This window comes from Heterobasidion irregulare (assembly GCF_000320585.1).
Source record: "Heterobasidion irregulare TC 32-1 unplaced genomic scaffold scaffold_12, whole genome shotgun sequence".
In the NCBI taxonomy this organism is placed as follows: Eukaryota; Fungi; Basidiomycota; class Agaricomycetes; order Russulales; family Bondarzewiaceae; genus Heterobasidion; species Heterobasidion irregulare.
The window spans coordinates 976,933-989,069 of NW_009258208.1; the positions used below are offsets into that span (position 1 = coordinate 976,933).

General features: G+C 41.8%; 3 protein-coding genes across 3 annotated transcripts; 2 read left to right on the forward strand and 1 right to left on the reverse strand.

Annotated features, from left to right (window-relative positions):
* Window positions 1-3,545: 3,545 nt before the first annotated feature.
* HETIRDRAFT_14930 (uncharacterized protein) lies at window positions 3,546-3,782 on the forward strand (the record flags this gene model as incomplete). The annotated part of the gene is made up of 1 exon (XM_009553538.1): window positions 3,546-3,782. A coding segment is annotated over one exon (237 nt), but the record flags the coding sequence as incomplete, so codon positions are not given.
* Window positions 3,783-4,994: 1,212 nt separating this feature from the next.
* On the reverse strand, window positions 4,995-5,824 carry HETIRDRAFT_422602 (uncharacterized protein; the record flags this gene model as incomplete). The annotated part of the gene is made up of 3 exons (XM_009553923.1): window positions 4,995-5,123; window positions 5,193-5,650; window positions 5,674-5,824. 3 exons carry the CDS (start codon window positions 5,822-5,824, stop codon window positions 4,995-4,997), a joined length of 738 nt encoding a protein of 245 aa, XP_009552218.1.
* A 5,441-nt stretch (window positions 5,825-11,265) lies between these two features.
* Window positions 11,266-11,629, forward strand: HETIRDRAFT_422603 (uncharacterized protein; the record flags this gene model as incomplete). Its single annotated transcript, XM_009553924.1, has 2 exons — window positions 11,266-11,273; window positions 11,476-11,629. The coding sequence occupies 2 exons, from the start codon at window positions 11,266-11,268 to the stop codon at window positions 11,627-11,629; spliced, it is 162 nt and encodes a 53-aa protein (XP_009552219.1).
* Between the last annotated feature and the right edge of the window lie 508 nt (window positions 11,630-12,137).

Genomic DNA, 12,137 nt, shown 5'->3' on the forward strand with positions numbered 1-12,137 from the left:
TACTTTAACTATCAGGTTCTGAATACTGATGAGGTATATCTTGAGTGATTAGAGGGCATGAAAGAGGCTGTAGATCCTGAGCTTTGGTTGGGAGAATTGCGATGTGTGATCATTAAGGGTGATGGAGCCAAATTAGGCATAATACTGAACCTAGGGATTGTCGAGCACACATTGACAAAGATGGAAGCCAACTGCGATTTGGGAGGTGTCAATGGCAAGGATAACATTGGCTGCTGAATTATAGTCAATCAGCCAAAGGGCTGGCAATTTGAGAAGTGCTAACTGGAGGTCATCCTAGGCCACTATTTAGTCTGGGCCAAACACAAATGGAAAATCTTTGTATGTTAACATATTTAGTGCATGCACTCTATATGCAAAATTCCGAATAAAGATCTGAATAACACTAATTGTTCCCCAAAAATGCCCAAACATCAGAGAGATCCCTGCATGGTCCTCACTTCATAATTGATTCTACCCTTGATTTATCTAATAACCTTCCTTTGTACATACAGCAATGGCTAAGAACTATGATTTTGGCCATGCAGAGTGTTACCTTGTATCCCAAAAATGTGCCTCTGCTATACTTCATCTACTGAACCACCCAATCAAGGCCTTGAAAGTGCTCCCACACAAACTGTCATATGCTGGGGTTATTGGGATGCATCTTGAAGCTGCTATTTGGAAGTTCATATTGGGTTGGTGGGCCCTGAATTAGGACATTATCAATAAAATAAATAGTGGTATTAGGGATCTCTGGCTAGAGGATGTATATGATATCATTATAAAAGATTGGGACTGAATTCATCCATCCCATAGGTAGGATAACAAGTTGGTAGGCACCAAATAAGGTCTAGAATATGGTAAAGTCATGTGAAGATTTAGTGAGTCCTTATTTATCATAGCCAACATAGAGATCCAAAATGCCACTGCAAGCACAAGCTACAAACTGTTCAGTGATTTGATTAGTATATGGGGGCACACCTAAATGCTGGATGATTACTGCATTCAAGGGTTCAAGGCTGTAAATAATTCAGAGTTTGGTCCTAGTAGAGGTGCTATTTGTTTTCTTGATGACTATAAACCAGCACAATTGGTAGAAAGAATTCAACAGCTTATAGACTCTAGTAGTGATCTTGGTTTCAATAAGTTGGCACACTTTGTTATAAATGCCTAGTAGAATCAGGATGTTGCACTGCACCTAGGGTTTGTGTTCAACTACTAGCATATTAACTGGTGAGAAGAACATTTGGAAAACCACCCCCTTGTATTAGCTCTAGATTATATCTAATAGTGTCTAAAAGTATCTAAAAGTGTTAATAGCATCTAAAAGTGCCTAATTTCCTAATTAGGAGCAATACATTATAAGCATTGGATTGTATTCTAATTTCATGATATTAGCACTAATTCTATACTAAGAAGTCTTTAATTAGCAGTAGGAAATAGTAAGTACTACTGCTCTATCAGTGAGAAAATAAAGATATGGCACATTCTATGCTATTTTCATCTGGAAAAACACCCCCTTGTGTTAGCTCCAGATTATATCTAATAGTGTCTAAAAGTATCTAAAAGTGTTAATAGCATCTAAAAGTGTCTAATTTCCTAATTGGGAGCAACACATTGTGAGTATTGGATTAGTTTCTAATTTCATGATATTAGCACTAATTCTATACTAAGAAGTCTTTAATCATCAGTAGGAAATAGTAAGTACTACTGCTCTATCAGTAAGAAGGTAAATATGTGGCACATTCTATACTATTTCAGCATATTACTTTTCTTCATATATGCCTATACCATTATCTTGTAGCTCTTTTGCTGACTTTCCAGCTGCCTTTACAAGGGATATAGAAAGAGAGAAATGTGCATTGATGCCCCCAGTCACTTTGTTGGCAGCTTGGCAGCTGCCACAAAAGGCTATGAAGACCTAGGTACCTTGGCCTTGCACATAATATTATTAAAGTTGTCATTGTTAGCCAATGCCTGCTACTGATCATTATAGGACACAACATGTGGGTTGGACTTAGGGATATGCTATATGCAGCCTTATAGACCTTGTCTATTAGTATAGTGGCTAATACTGTCTTGTACAGCACACAATCATCATCACTATTGATATTATAATTTTTAGCACTATTTATATTGTTTATTGCCTTGTTATACAGAAGATGCTCAAACTTGGTGTTTTCCTATAGCTATTAGGCTGTGAAAAAGACAGTCATATTGGTATGTGGTGCCAAAATGATATATTTGCCTGCCATATAGGAAATATATGTATTAAGCATATTAAGATCACCTCCAACAATCTTGTGCTTATTTATATATAGGCATGCCATACATATACTCTTGTCCCCACCCTTTACCTTACTAGTAGCTATTTGGAAAACCCCTCTCTCTTATTGGATCTTGATTATTCATAATCATGTTTTTGATCAAATTTGCAAATTCAGGTAGCATTGTCTATACTAGTAGAGTCCCATTGAATATTACACTCAATCATAGTTTTACACATTCTCAGTCCAAATTGTATAAGTGCCATAATTTGTTTTTATCCTATATAAAGTGTATTATTTATTTTCCATTGGTTTATTATCTTCTTAGCTGGTGTTTAAACTAAATCCTGAAAGACCCGACTTTTTAGGTATTTATTGACCCATTTATTTATAAGAGAGAGGAAAGATAAATGTTAAATAAAATTTGAGATGTTGAGGTTGCCTATATTATGTCTACTTATTTAGATTACCAAGTTCATATATTAGACCTTGTGGCTTAGTGGCTTAGAGCATCTGTCCCGGGTGCTTACATACATGAGGTTGTTGGTTCAATTCTGGCAGAAGGCAAGTTTGTTATAAGGTATATTCTGTGTTTAGGTATTGAACTAGTGCTCTAATAGACATGACTCTATAAGAAGGCTATGAAAACACTGATGCTTGATTTATTATGATTTTTCCGAAATTCAAGTTATAATCAATCCTAATAATTCCTAATTTAGGAAAATTATGTCTAATTAGAACAGGTTTAAAGGGGGGGTAAGCTAAAAATGTCTAATCCTAATTGTTCTTAATTATGCATAAATAAAACTAATTAGAGCTTAATATAAAGGGGTGGTTTTCTAGATGAACAGATCAGCATTTGTCAAGGTGCTTGACCAGTTAGCAAAAAAGTACCACATTCAGCACATTTGTATTTTGGGCTACAATTCCCACACAAACGGCATTGCTGAATAACCTTACTTCAATGTTTGGCAGGCTCTATTCAAAGCTGTTGATAGAGATTAGGCTAAGTAGAATCATGCAGCTTATTTCATATTCTGGGCTGATTGCATTACTGTTCGGCACCAAATGGGTTCCTCACTATATTCTGCAGCAACTGGAACCCATCCCCTCCTTCCACTTGACATTGCTGAAGCCACCTACCTCTTGCCACCACCAACCATAACCCTCAGCACCACTGACCTTACTGCCTGATATGCCATTGCCTTGCAGAAATGCTGATCAGATCTCACCCACCTTCATAGCACAGTAGTTGGCGCCCATGTCTAGGCCGCCATCCAATTTGAACAACAGCATTCAGCCACCCTTCATAACTTCAATTTCCACCAAGGCTCGCTTGTCCTGATGCACAACACAGCCATAGAAAAGGCACTCAATCGGAAGATGTGTCCACAGTATTTAGGACCTTTGCTAGTAATTTCTAGGAATCAGGGAAGAGCATATATTTTGGCTAAACTCAATGGATTGGTCTTTGATTGGCCAGTTGCAGCATTCCATGTTATTCCTTATTTTGCTTGCAGGTCTCTGAAGCTCACTGACCTTGAAGCCCTCCTTAACATCTCACAAGAACGCCTTTGGGCCATAGAAGATTCCCAATCGAGCAATAACGACGCTGAAGACAATAGTGCCAATGAAGATACTGACACCAGCTCAGTCCAATTGGCAGGGGATGACAATGCAGCTTTGGCAACCTCCAACTAGATTCTACCCTCCCATCCTTCACTCTCTTTGGTCGGTGACTGGGGACAGTCATGATTTCAGTAGGGAGGAGGATTCACAGATATACCCATTTATTATCTTTATTTATTCATCACAGACATAGACTGACACCCAATCATTTCCACATCTCTTAGTACTTTTGCCACCAACTGATCACTAACCAGATAGTTGGCACTCATTTTCCCTATCACTCCTTTAAGTACCAAGCTGCATTGAAGACTTTTTCCGATTTGCACAATACCATAGGGTTTTATGCCTGTGATAACATACTGAGGCTTCCTCTAATATTCCAATTTATTTTCTTCATTTCTGCCAAATACTTCGCTTACAAGTACATTCACCCACAGTAATTTCACTGACCAATTTCCTAAATAATGCCTTTGGTCTAAGCCAAATGGCTCTTTCAATTCAGGACAGTCCCTTTGCTGCTCTATTATATTTTACTGTAGAACTGTTAAAACTATTCTACTCATCGGGTACAAAATTACCTGACATAGACATATCTAAATCCTCCACTGCTGACAAATCCTCAACCAAGATGACATCTGAAGATGTAGACAGACCTGCCCATGCCTTAAGTGACTCTAACTCTGCCTGCCACATCTTGATTGACTATGCCAAACAAAGCCCGCATACCCTCAGCCATAGCAATTCAGTACCAAAGATCAGATGTGATGCCTTGCACAACAATTGGAAACAAACAAGATGAGTTGAACAGGGTGGGGATGGCAGCAAAACAGGAGCAGAAGGAGGAGGGAACAGCACAAGTGATGGTAGGAAGATGCTGGACAGGCTTCTAGGCCCACACACCTGAGACAATCTAATAAGCTCTCATCCCAGCACTAATCAGACCTGTACTCACCTCTCATCTGCACTATGCTCTTAGCAACTGAATGTTTGGGCATGAGAACCTCGACCTTGTGTTTTTTTGACGGGTGTGATAGCTCATTTGCTTCTAACTTGTCAGAAGCCTTCCCCTTCAACTTCCCCTTACCTGTTGACTTTCCTTTACCTATTGGTGTCCACCCAGGCTGGAAACTGCACCCCTTTTGCTAGTTGGCATACTTGATATAAGACACCTAACCAGGCTAGGTGTAGCAGCAAAACGCCATGGTCGAGAAATTGGACAAGCATCGACTACAAGCATACTCAGCCTAAAAGCGAAAAAGGTTAGTCTTAGGAGGCAGCAAAAGGGAAGGGATGCACTAGGCAATCACCAAATACTAGCCCAGGGGGGTTCTTGAGGACCTTACTGGCACCATTCCATTCCTCTGAGGCCCAAACTGTTGACATCTGGCCATAACCAGGGCCTAGTGGAAGCATGACACAGCCAAAAGATGGTGTTTGTTGATGCGCAAACTCAACAACAACAGCAGCAGCCAACGGCTTGCCGTTCATATTGGTTAGGGTGACCAAAGTGACCGGGTCAATGCTTATGCAATGCAAGGTGGTGGTTGTGGATGCAAGGTTGGACTCGGCGACCAAGGGATTGGGTTGAGAAGGCAAATGGGCAAAGGAGGGCTTAGGACAAGAGAAGGACATAGCAGGAACAGATGGAGAAGGAGAATGAAGAAAGAGAGAGAGGGGAAGAATGGACTCGGCTTTTAGGGCAGCCATCTGATGATTCCCCTTTTTCACATCAAGCAACTCACTGAACATCTCACCTCTACTAGTGCCTCCCAGCAACGCTGATGATCTTTCTCAGCCACCTCAAGGGCAGAAGCAGCGCGTGCTACCTCAGCCTCCTCAGCCTCATGTTCGGCAGTGGCTACCTGCTCAGCTTCTTCCTCCAGGGCCTGTGCCTCAACTGCTTGTTGCTGCATAGCAAAGTGCACCATGCGCTGTAGCAAGATTCATGTTCCCTAGGCTAGCCAGTGGTTGGTGATCATATGATCAAGGCCGTGCTCAGCCTCGGCGATCCAGTCAGCAAGTTCGGGTACTTCCTGCCCATGCACCATTCAGTTGAACACAGCCTGCGAAGGTGTCAGCATCTAAGCACAAACAAGAGGATGAACTAACTTACCACTTGCTTAGCAAACCCCTGCGCCTAAGCATTATATTCCTCATATTCAGTGGCACCATCCAGGAGGGAGAGCATGTACTTCCTGAGTTTGGTCTTCAGGATAAAGAGTATGGCAGACATGGCGAAGGAACGAAGCTGTAGAAAGACGACAATGAGGGACTTGGTCACTGAAGGATCAACAATCAACAGATGATCACCTAACAAAGCCTAGTGCCATGGCATGCTGTAAAGGCCATGATACATGCTACCACTCTTTGCCAACATAACTCTCATACTAGTGTCTAGTTAGGGGCACTCTAGATCTCAGCTACTTCCTTACCTAATCTTTCCATGCCACCAGACTTTGCCAACTCAACCCCAGTCTCTCTTATGTGCCAACCTGGTCCTGGCTATAATATCCCCTTGCCAATTATTCACTTTTGCCACATCTCTCCCATACACCTACTTTTTTCCACGCCACCACTCATTACCAATTCTTTTCCCATGTAACTTACCACACTACCACATTTTCCATGCCACCACTCTGTTTGCCATACCATAACTATTATTTCCATGTCATTGCTTGTTGCCAACTCTTTCCCACATCCACATACCACACGCCCTTTTTCCACGCCACCGCATTTTCCATGCCATTTTTTTCTACTTCAATCCATAGCTACTGACCACTGACTAAGAACAATCAGGATTTCAGTAGGGAAAAGATGATGAGCATGCACCCATGTTAGGGTCCAAGAAAGGTATTCATGAAGCTTTGGGAGACACCAAACAGCACTAGACAAGCACTGAAGATGCTGACTTGCACCAAATATGGTCAGTCCCCACCCGACTAACCATAACCCACCAAAGGATAATTGGCAGCACTTGGGTCAGTTTGCCCACACTTCACATAATTACAATGACTGCATAGGAGTATTATAATAGGTGTTTATGAGATTGGAGCCAATATTTCATGTCGGCTGATGTCCTCTATGAGTTAGTTGATCCTTATTGCTTATCTTCCAGACTTCCACATGGACAGCCAAACATGATCTTGTACTATTTTACTTGGCCACCTTGGTCATACGTTACTTCTTCTTTATTCTCATCAGCTCACCAATGCCTGTTCCTGCTATCGATGCTTGGGCAACGGATCCCGGATGTTCAGGATTTTGCCATTACTAATTAACTTTTATCTTATCACCTTCAGAACCCATATAACCCATATAGACATCTCACCCACCTTTTTATCTTCTCTAATTGCTAGGGCTTGGTGCCCATTTAATATCTACTCTTATTTCTTGTCTGATATTTTACTTAGGGGCTCTATTTACTATAAAAACCTACACACAACTCTGGAATAAACTAGCTTTCACACCCCACAGTTCAGAGCTCATTTGTACTTATCTCAACTATTGAAATTATTTTCATCAACTCCCACAAACTTGTCATCCTTGTCGTTCGGCCTTATTTGTGTTCATACTCATTTCTTTGCTCATACCCCTCATCCTCCCTCATATGTTGTCAGAGTCCTATGTGGCTCTTGAAGCATGTAGTTATTAGTCGTGACACTACCTTCTCGTCACCAATCAACAACCCAACTTAACCAACCAAACATTTGGTCGGTGTTCAGTACAGTCCCAAAACCATTTAGGTGCTTTAATCTCACCCTCCTTATTACTTTTTAGTGCGCCCTCACTTTCTCAAGTCTTAACTAACGATTCCTTGTGCATCAGATACTAGCTCTAGCACCCCTGCATTAGAGGTTGTTTCAGTATTGTGCTTGGCACTTAGAGCCACCTTTAGCGTATCAGCAGATTGTTGAGTGCATATTGACAGAGGTAGAAGCCGACCACAATTTTTAAGATATTAATGGCAAGGATGACGTTGGCTGCTAAACCATAGTTGATCGGTTGAAGGGCTGGTGATTCAAGAAATGCCAACTAGAGATTGTCCTAAGCCACTATCTAGTCTGGGCCATAGACGAATGGAAAATCTTTACGTGTTAACATAGTCAGTATATGTGCTCTGTGTGCAAAATTCCAAATAAAAATCTAAACAATACCAATTGTCCCCAAAAATGCCCAAACATCAGAGAGATCCCTGCAAGGTCCTTACTTCATAATTGACTCTACCCTAGACTCATCGGGCAACCTTTTTTTGTATGTGCAATGATGGCCTATGACTGTGATTTTAGCCATGCAGAGTGTCACCTTGTATCCCAAAAACATTCCTCAGCTATACTTCATCTGCTGAACCACCTGATTGAGGCCTTGAAAATACTCCTACACAGACTGTCATATGCTGGGGTTGTCAAGATGCCTCTTGAAGCCACCGTTTGGAAGTTCGTATTGGGTCAGTGGGCCCTAAATTAGAACATCATCGATGAAAGGAATGATGGTGTTTGGGATCTCTGGCTGGAGGATGTGGGTGATGTCATCATAGAAGATCAGGACCAAATTCATCCATCCTATGGGCAGGGTGATGAGTCAGTGGGCACTAAACAGGGTCTGGAATGTAGTGAAGTCATGAGATGATTTGGCGAGCTCTCATTTGTCATATCTGACATAGAGATCCAGAATACCACTGCAAGTGCGAGCTGCAAACTGTTCAGCAATCTGATTGGTATATGGGGGCACACCTGAATGCTAGATGGTGACTGCATTTAGGGGTTCAAGGCTGGGAACAATTCGGAGTTTGGTGCTATAAGTGGTGTCCTAGGCTTTGGCATATGGGTGGATTGGAGCATTGTCCTTGGCTGGTACCGGGGGCAGTTGCTGAGTCGGGATGGTTGGTCATGGTTTAGGTTTGAGAGTTTTAGTCTTTGCTCGTCATTCAGAAGCTGGTAAAGGGGTAGGTGCCAAATGTCCTATCTATGCCATTTCACATGCCCTTGTGCCTTGCATTTAGAGCACAAATAGTTTGCATTCAAGGCTCACAATTTGCTGGACATCAGTAAGTTGGTAAGTTGGGGTGATATCTAGCAATGAGGATAAATTGTGATAGGAGGCTATCGTCATCAGGTGAGTCAGCACTGCATTTACCATAAACATCATCTGTCTGGTTACTAACTAGCCTGGATTCCTTCAGTGCCATTTATCAACTTAGTCCTTCAGGTTACTATCTGTAATTTCTCTGGGTATAAATGCCCCACTTGACAATACAACCTTCCCCTTGATATTCTGCTTGCATTTGCCTATTCAAATATATTTGGTGACCTTGGGACAGGCGTGCATAAAATATTCGGGACTGCTGCAGAACATGCAATCATTGCCACCTTGTCCTGGTTGTCGGGATGGTCAATTGGCTAGCCTGAATGTCCCCTGAGCTGCAATGGCCTTGATAAAGGTGTTGGTGAGCCATTCAAACATGGCCACCAGGTTTTCGGCCTTGATTGCATTGGTGGGTGGCATGGTGCAGGCTGCTTAAAAGATGTTAGTAGAGATAGCGCTGTAGGCGGCCATGGTGCCATGCAAGACAAATTTGGCCATATCGTGGATGTCCTGGAGGTTGTACAGGTTGTCTGGGAAATGATCAAGGAATTTTAGTTGTAGACATTGAGAGATCCTTGCCCATAGCTTCAGCTAGAATCCTCTAGCGAAGGTGCATCCTTGTTCAGTGACAGAGATTCATGCCTTGCTGAGGAGAAATACCATGATCACTAGGAATTGCCAATGGTAGTTACTGAGCTCACTAAGGGACAGGATACTGACCCTGCTGGTTTTGCCAACTAGCTTGTCTATATCTAATACCGGCCATTTATGCTCTTTTTCCAATTTGGGGTAAAGCTGTAAACCTCTTTGCAGAAGTCCTTGAATATCTTTGTGACATCAGTAAAAGTGGTGAGCGATTGCCAAAACTCATAAGTATTGACATCTAGAAATTGGCAAGTGTGTTTCTTCCTTTCTTGTTCATCCACTGCCACAGACTAAACAAAATGGAAGTCCAGATCAGCAAAATACCATCTCAGTTTGTGGGATTGATGAGGGTCAAAGGTCAGGGCCATTCAATCTCCACAAGCAAGCATGAATGGGGCCACCATAGTGAGAAAGTCAAAGGTGGGGGAGAAGGTGTTATTTGCTAAGGTGATTAGGAATAGGGTCACTGCTTTGAAAGAGTGTTCTAGTGAAGTCAATTGGATGGTTGGCATCCAGAAGACAGGGCTGCATAGGATTAGCAGAGAGATGGAGTTATAAAGAAATGGTATAGGAGACAGAGGTGATTGTTCTAAGAGTGCAAGATCGAGGATGGGGGAAATTAGCAGGAGTAGCAATTGGTTTGGCAACAAAGGTGAGGTTAAGAAGAAAGTGGAGTTGGGTGGTGGCAAGATCAATAGTGAGGATTTGAGATCAAGGTAGTGATGGTGGGATAAATGTTCTGGGACTATATCGGTGTCTCTGAATAGACATTGGTTGGCAGAGGTTTCCTAAGTATTGAAGCTGTCGATAACTATTTGTCATTCGTCACACTCTGCTGTTGGTTAGGATGAGTAACATAGATTCCTTGAGGTAATCTTGAATATTAACCCCTCATGGTGGGCTCCAAAATGATATGCTAGAAGTGGCTTTAAGTGCTAGGCACAACACCAAAACAACCTCTAATGCAGGGATGCTAGAGCTAGTATCTAATACACAAGGAATCTTTGGTTAGGACTTGAGAAAGCGAGGGTGCACTAAAAAATAATGATAAGGGTAATATTAAAGTGCCTGAATGGTTTTGGGACTGCACCAAACACCAACCAAATATTCAGTTGGTTGATTCGGGTCAGGGAGTTGATTGGTAATGAGAAAGTAGTATTGCAACCAATAACTACATACTTCAAGAGCCACATGGTACTCTGACAATATATGAGGGAGGATGAGGAGTATAAGCAAAGAAACAAGTATGAACACAAACGAGGCTGAACAACAAGGATGACAAGTTTTTGGGAGTTGACAAAAACAATTTCAATGGTTGAGATGAGTACAAATGAGCTCTCAACTGTGGGGTGTGAAAGCTGGTTTATTCCAGAGTTGTGTGTAGGTTTTTATAGTAAACAGAGCCCCTAAGTAAAATATCAGACAAGAAATGAGAGTAGGTGTTAAATGGGCACCAAGCCCTAGCAAACAAAGAAAATAAGAAAGTAAGTGAGATGTTTATATGAGCTCCAGAGGTAATAAGGTACAAGTTAATCAGCAATGGCAAAATCCTAAATGTTCGGGATTTGTTGCCTAAGCATAGGTAGCAGGAACAGGCATTGGAGAACTAATGAAAATAAAGAAGAAGTAACATATGACCAGGATGGCCAAGTAATAGTGCAAGATTGCATTTGACTGACCATGTGGAAGTCTGGAAGATAAGCAATAAGGACCGACCAGCTCATAGAGGACATTAGCCAACACTAAATACTAGCTCTGATCTTGTAAATATTTATTGTAATACTCCTATGTCATGGTAAGTACATAAAGTGTGGGCAAACTGACCCAAGTGCTGCCAAACATCCTTTAGTAGGTTATGGTCAGTCGGGTGGGGACCGACTGTGTTTGGTGCAAGTTGGCATTTTCGGTACTTATCTAGCACTATTCGGTATCTCCCCAAAGCTTCCCGAATACCTCCCTCAGACCCTAGTGCAGGTGCATGCTTATCATTAAGGTACAGCCTGTAGACTTTTTCATAGAAGTCCTTGAATATCTTTGTGGTGTTGGTAAAAGTGGTGGGTGATTCCCAAAGTTCATAGGTGTCAACATCTAGGAATCGGCAAGTATGTTTCTTTCCTTTCTGCTCGTTTACTACCACTAACTAAATGAAGTGGAAGTCCAGATTAGTGAAATATCATCTTAATTCATAGGGTTAATAGGGGTCAAAGGTTGGGGCCATTTGATTTCCACAAGCAGGCATGGATGGGGTCACCATAGTAAAAAAGTCAAAGGTGGGGGAAAAGATATTGTTTGCTAAGATGATTGGGGATGGGGTCACTGATTCAAAGAAGCATTCTAGTAAAGTTGGTCAGACAGTTGGTGTCGAGAAGATGGGGCTGTGTGGGATTAATAGAGTGATGGAGTTATGGAGAGATCGTATAGGAGATGGTGGCAATTGTTCTAAGAGTGCAAGGTTGAGGATGGGGGAAATCAGCAGGAGTAGTAATTGATTTAGTGATGAAGGTAAGGTTAAGA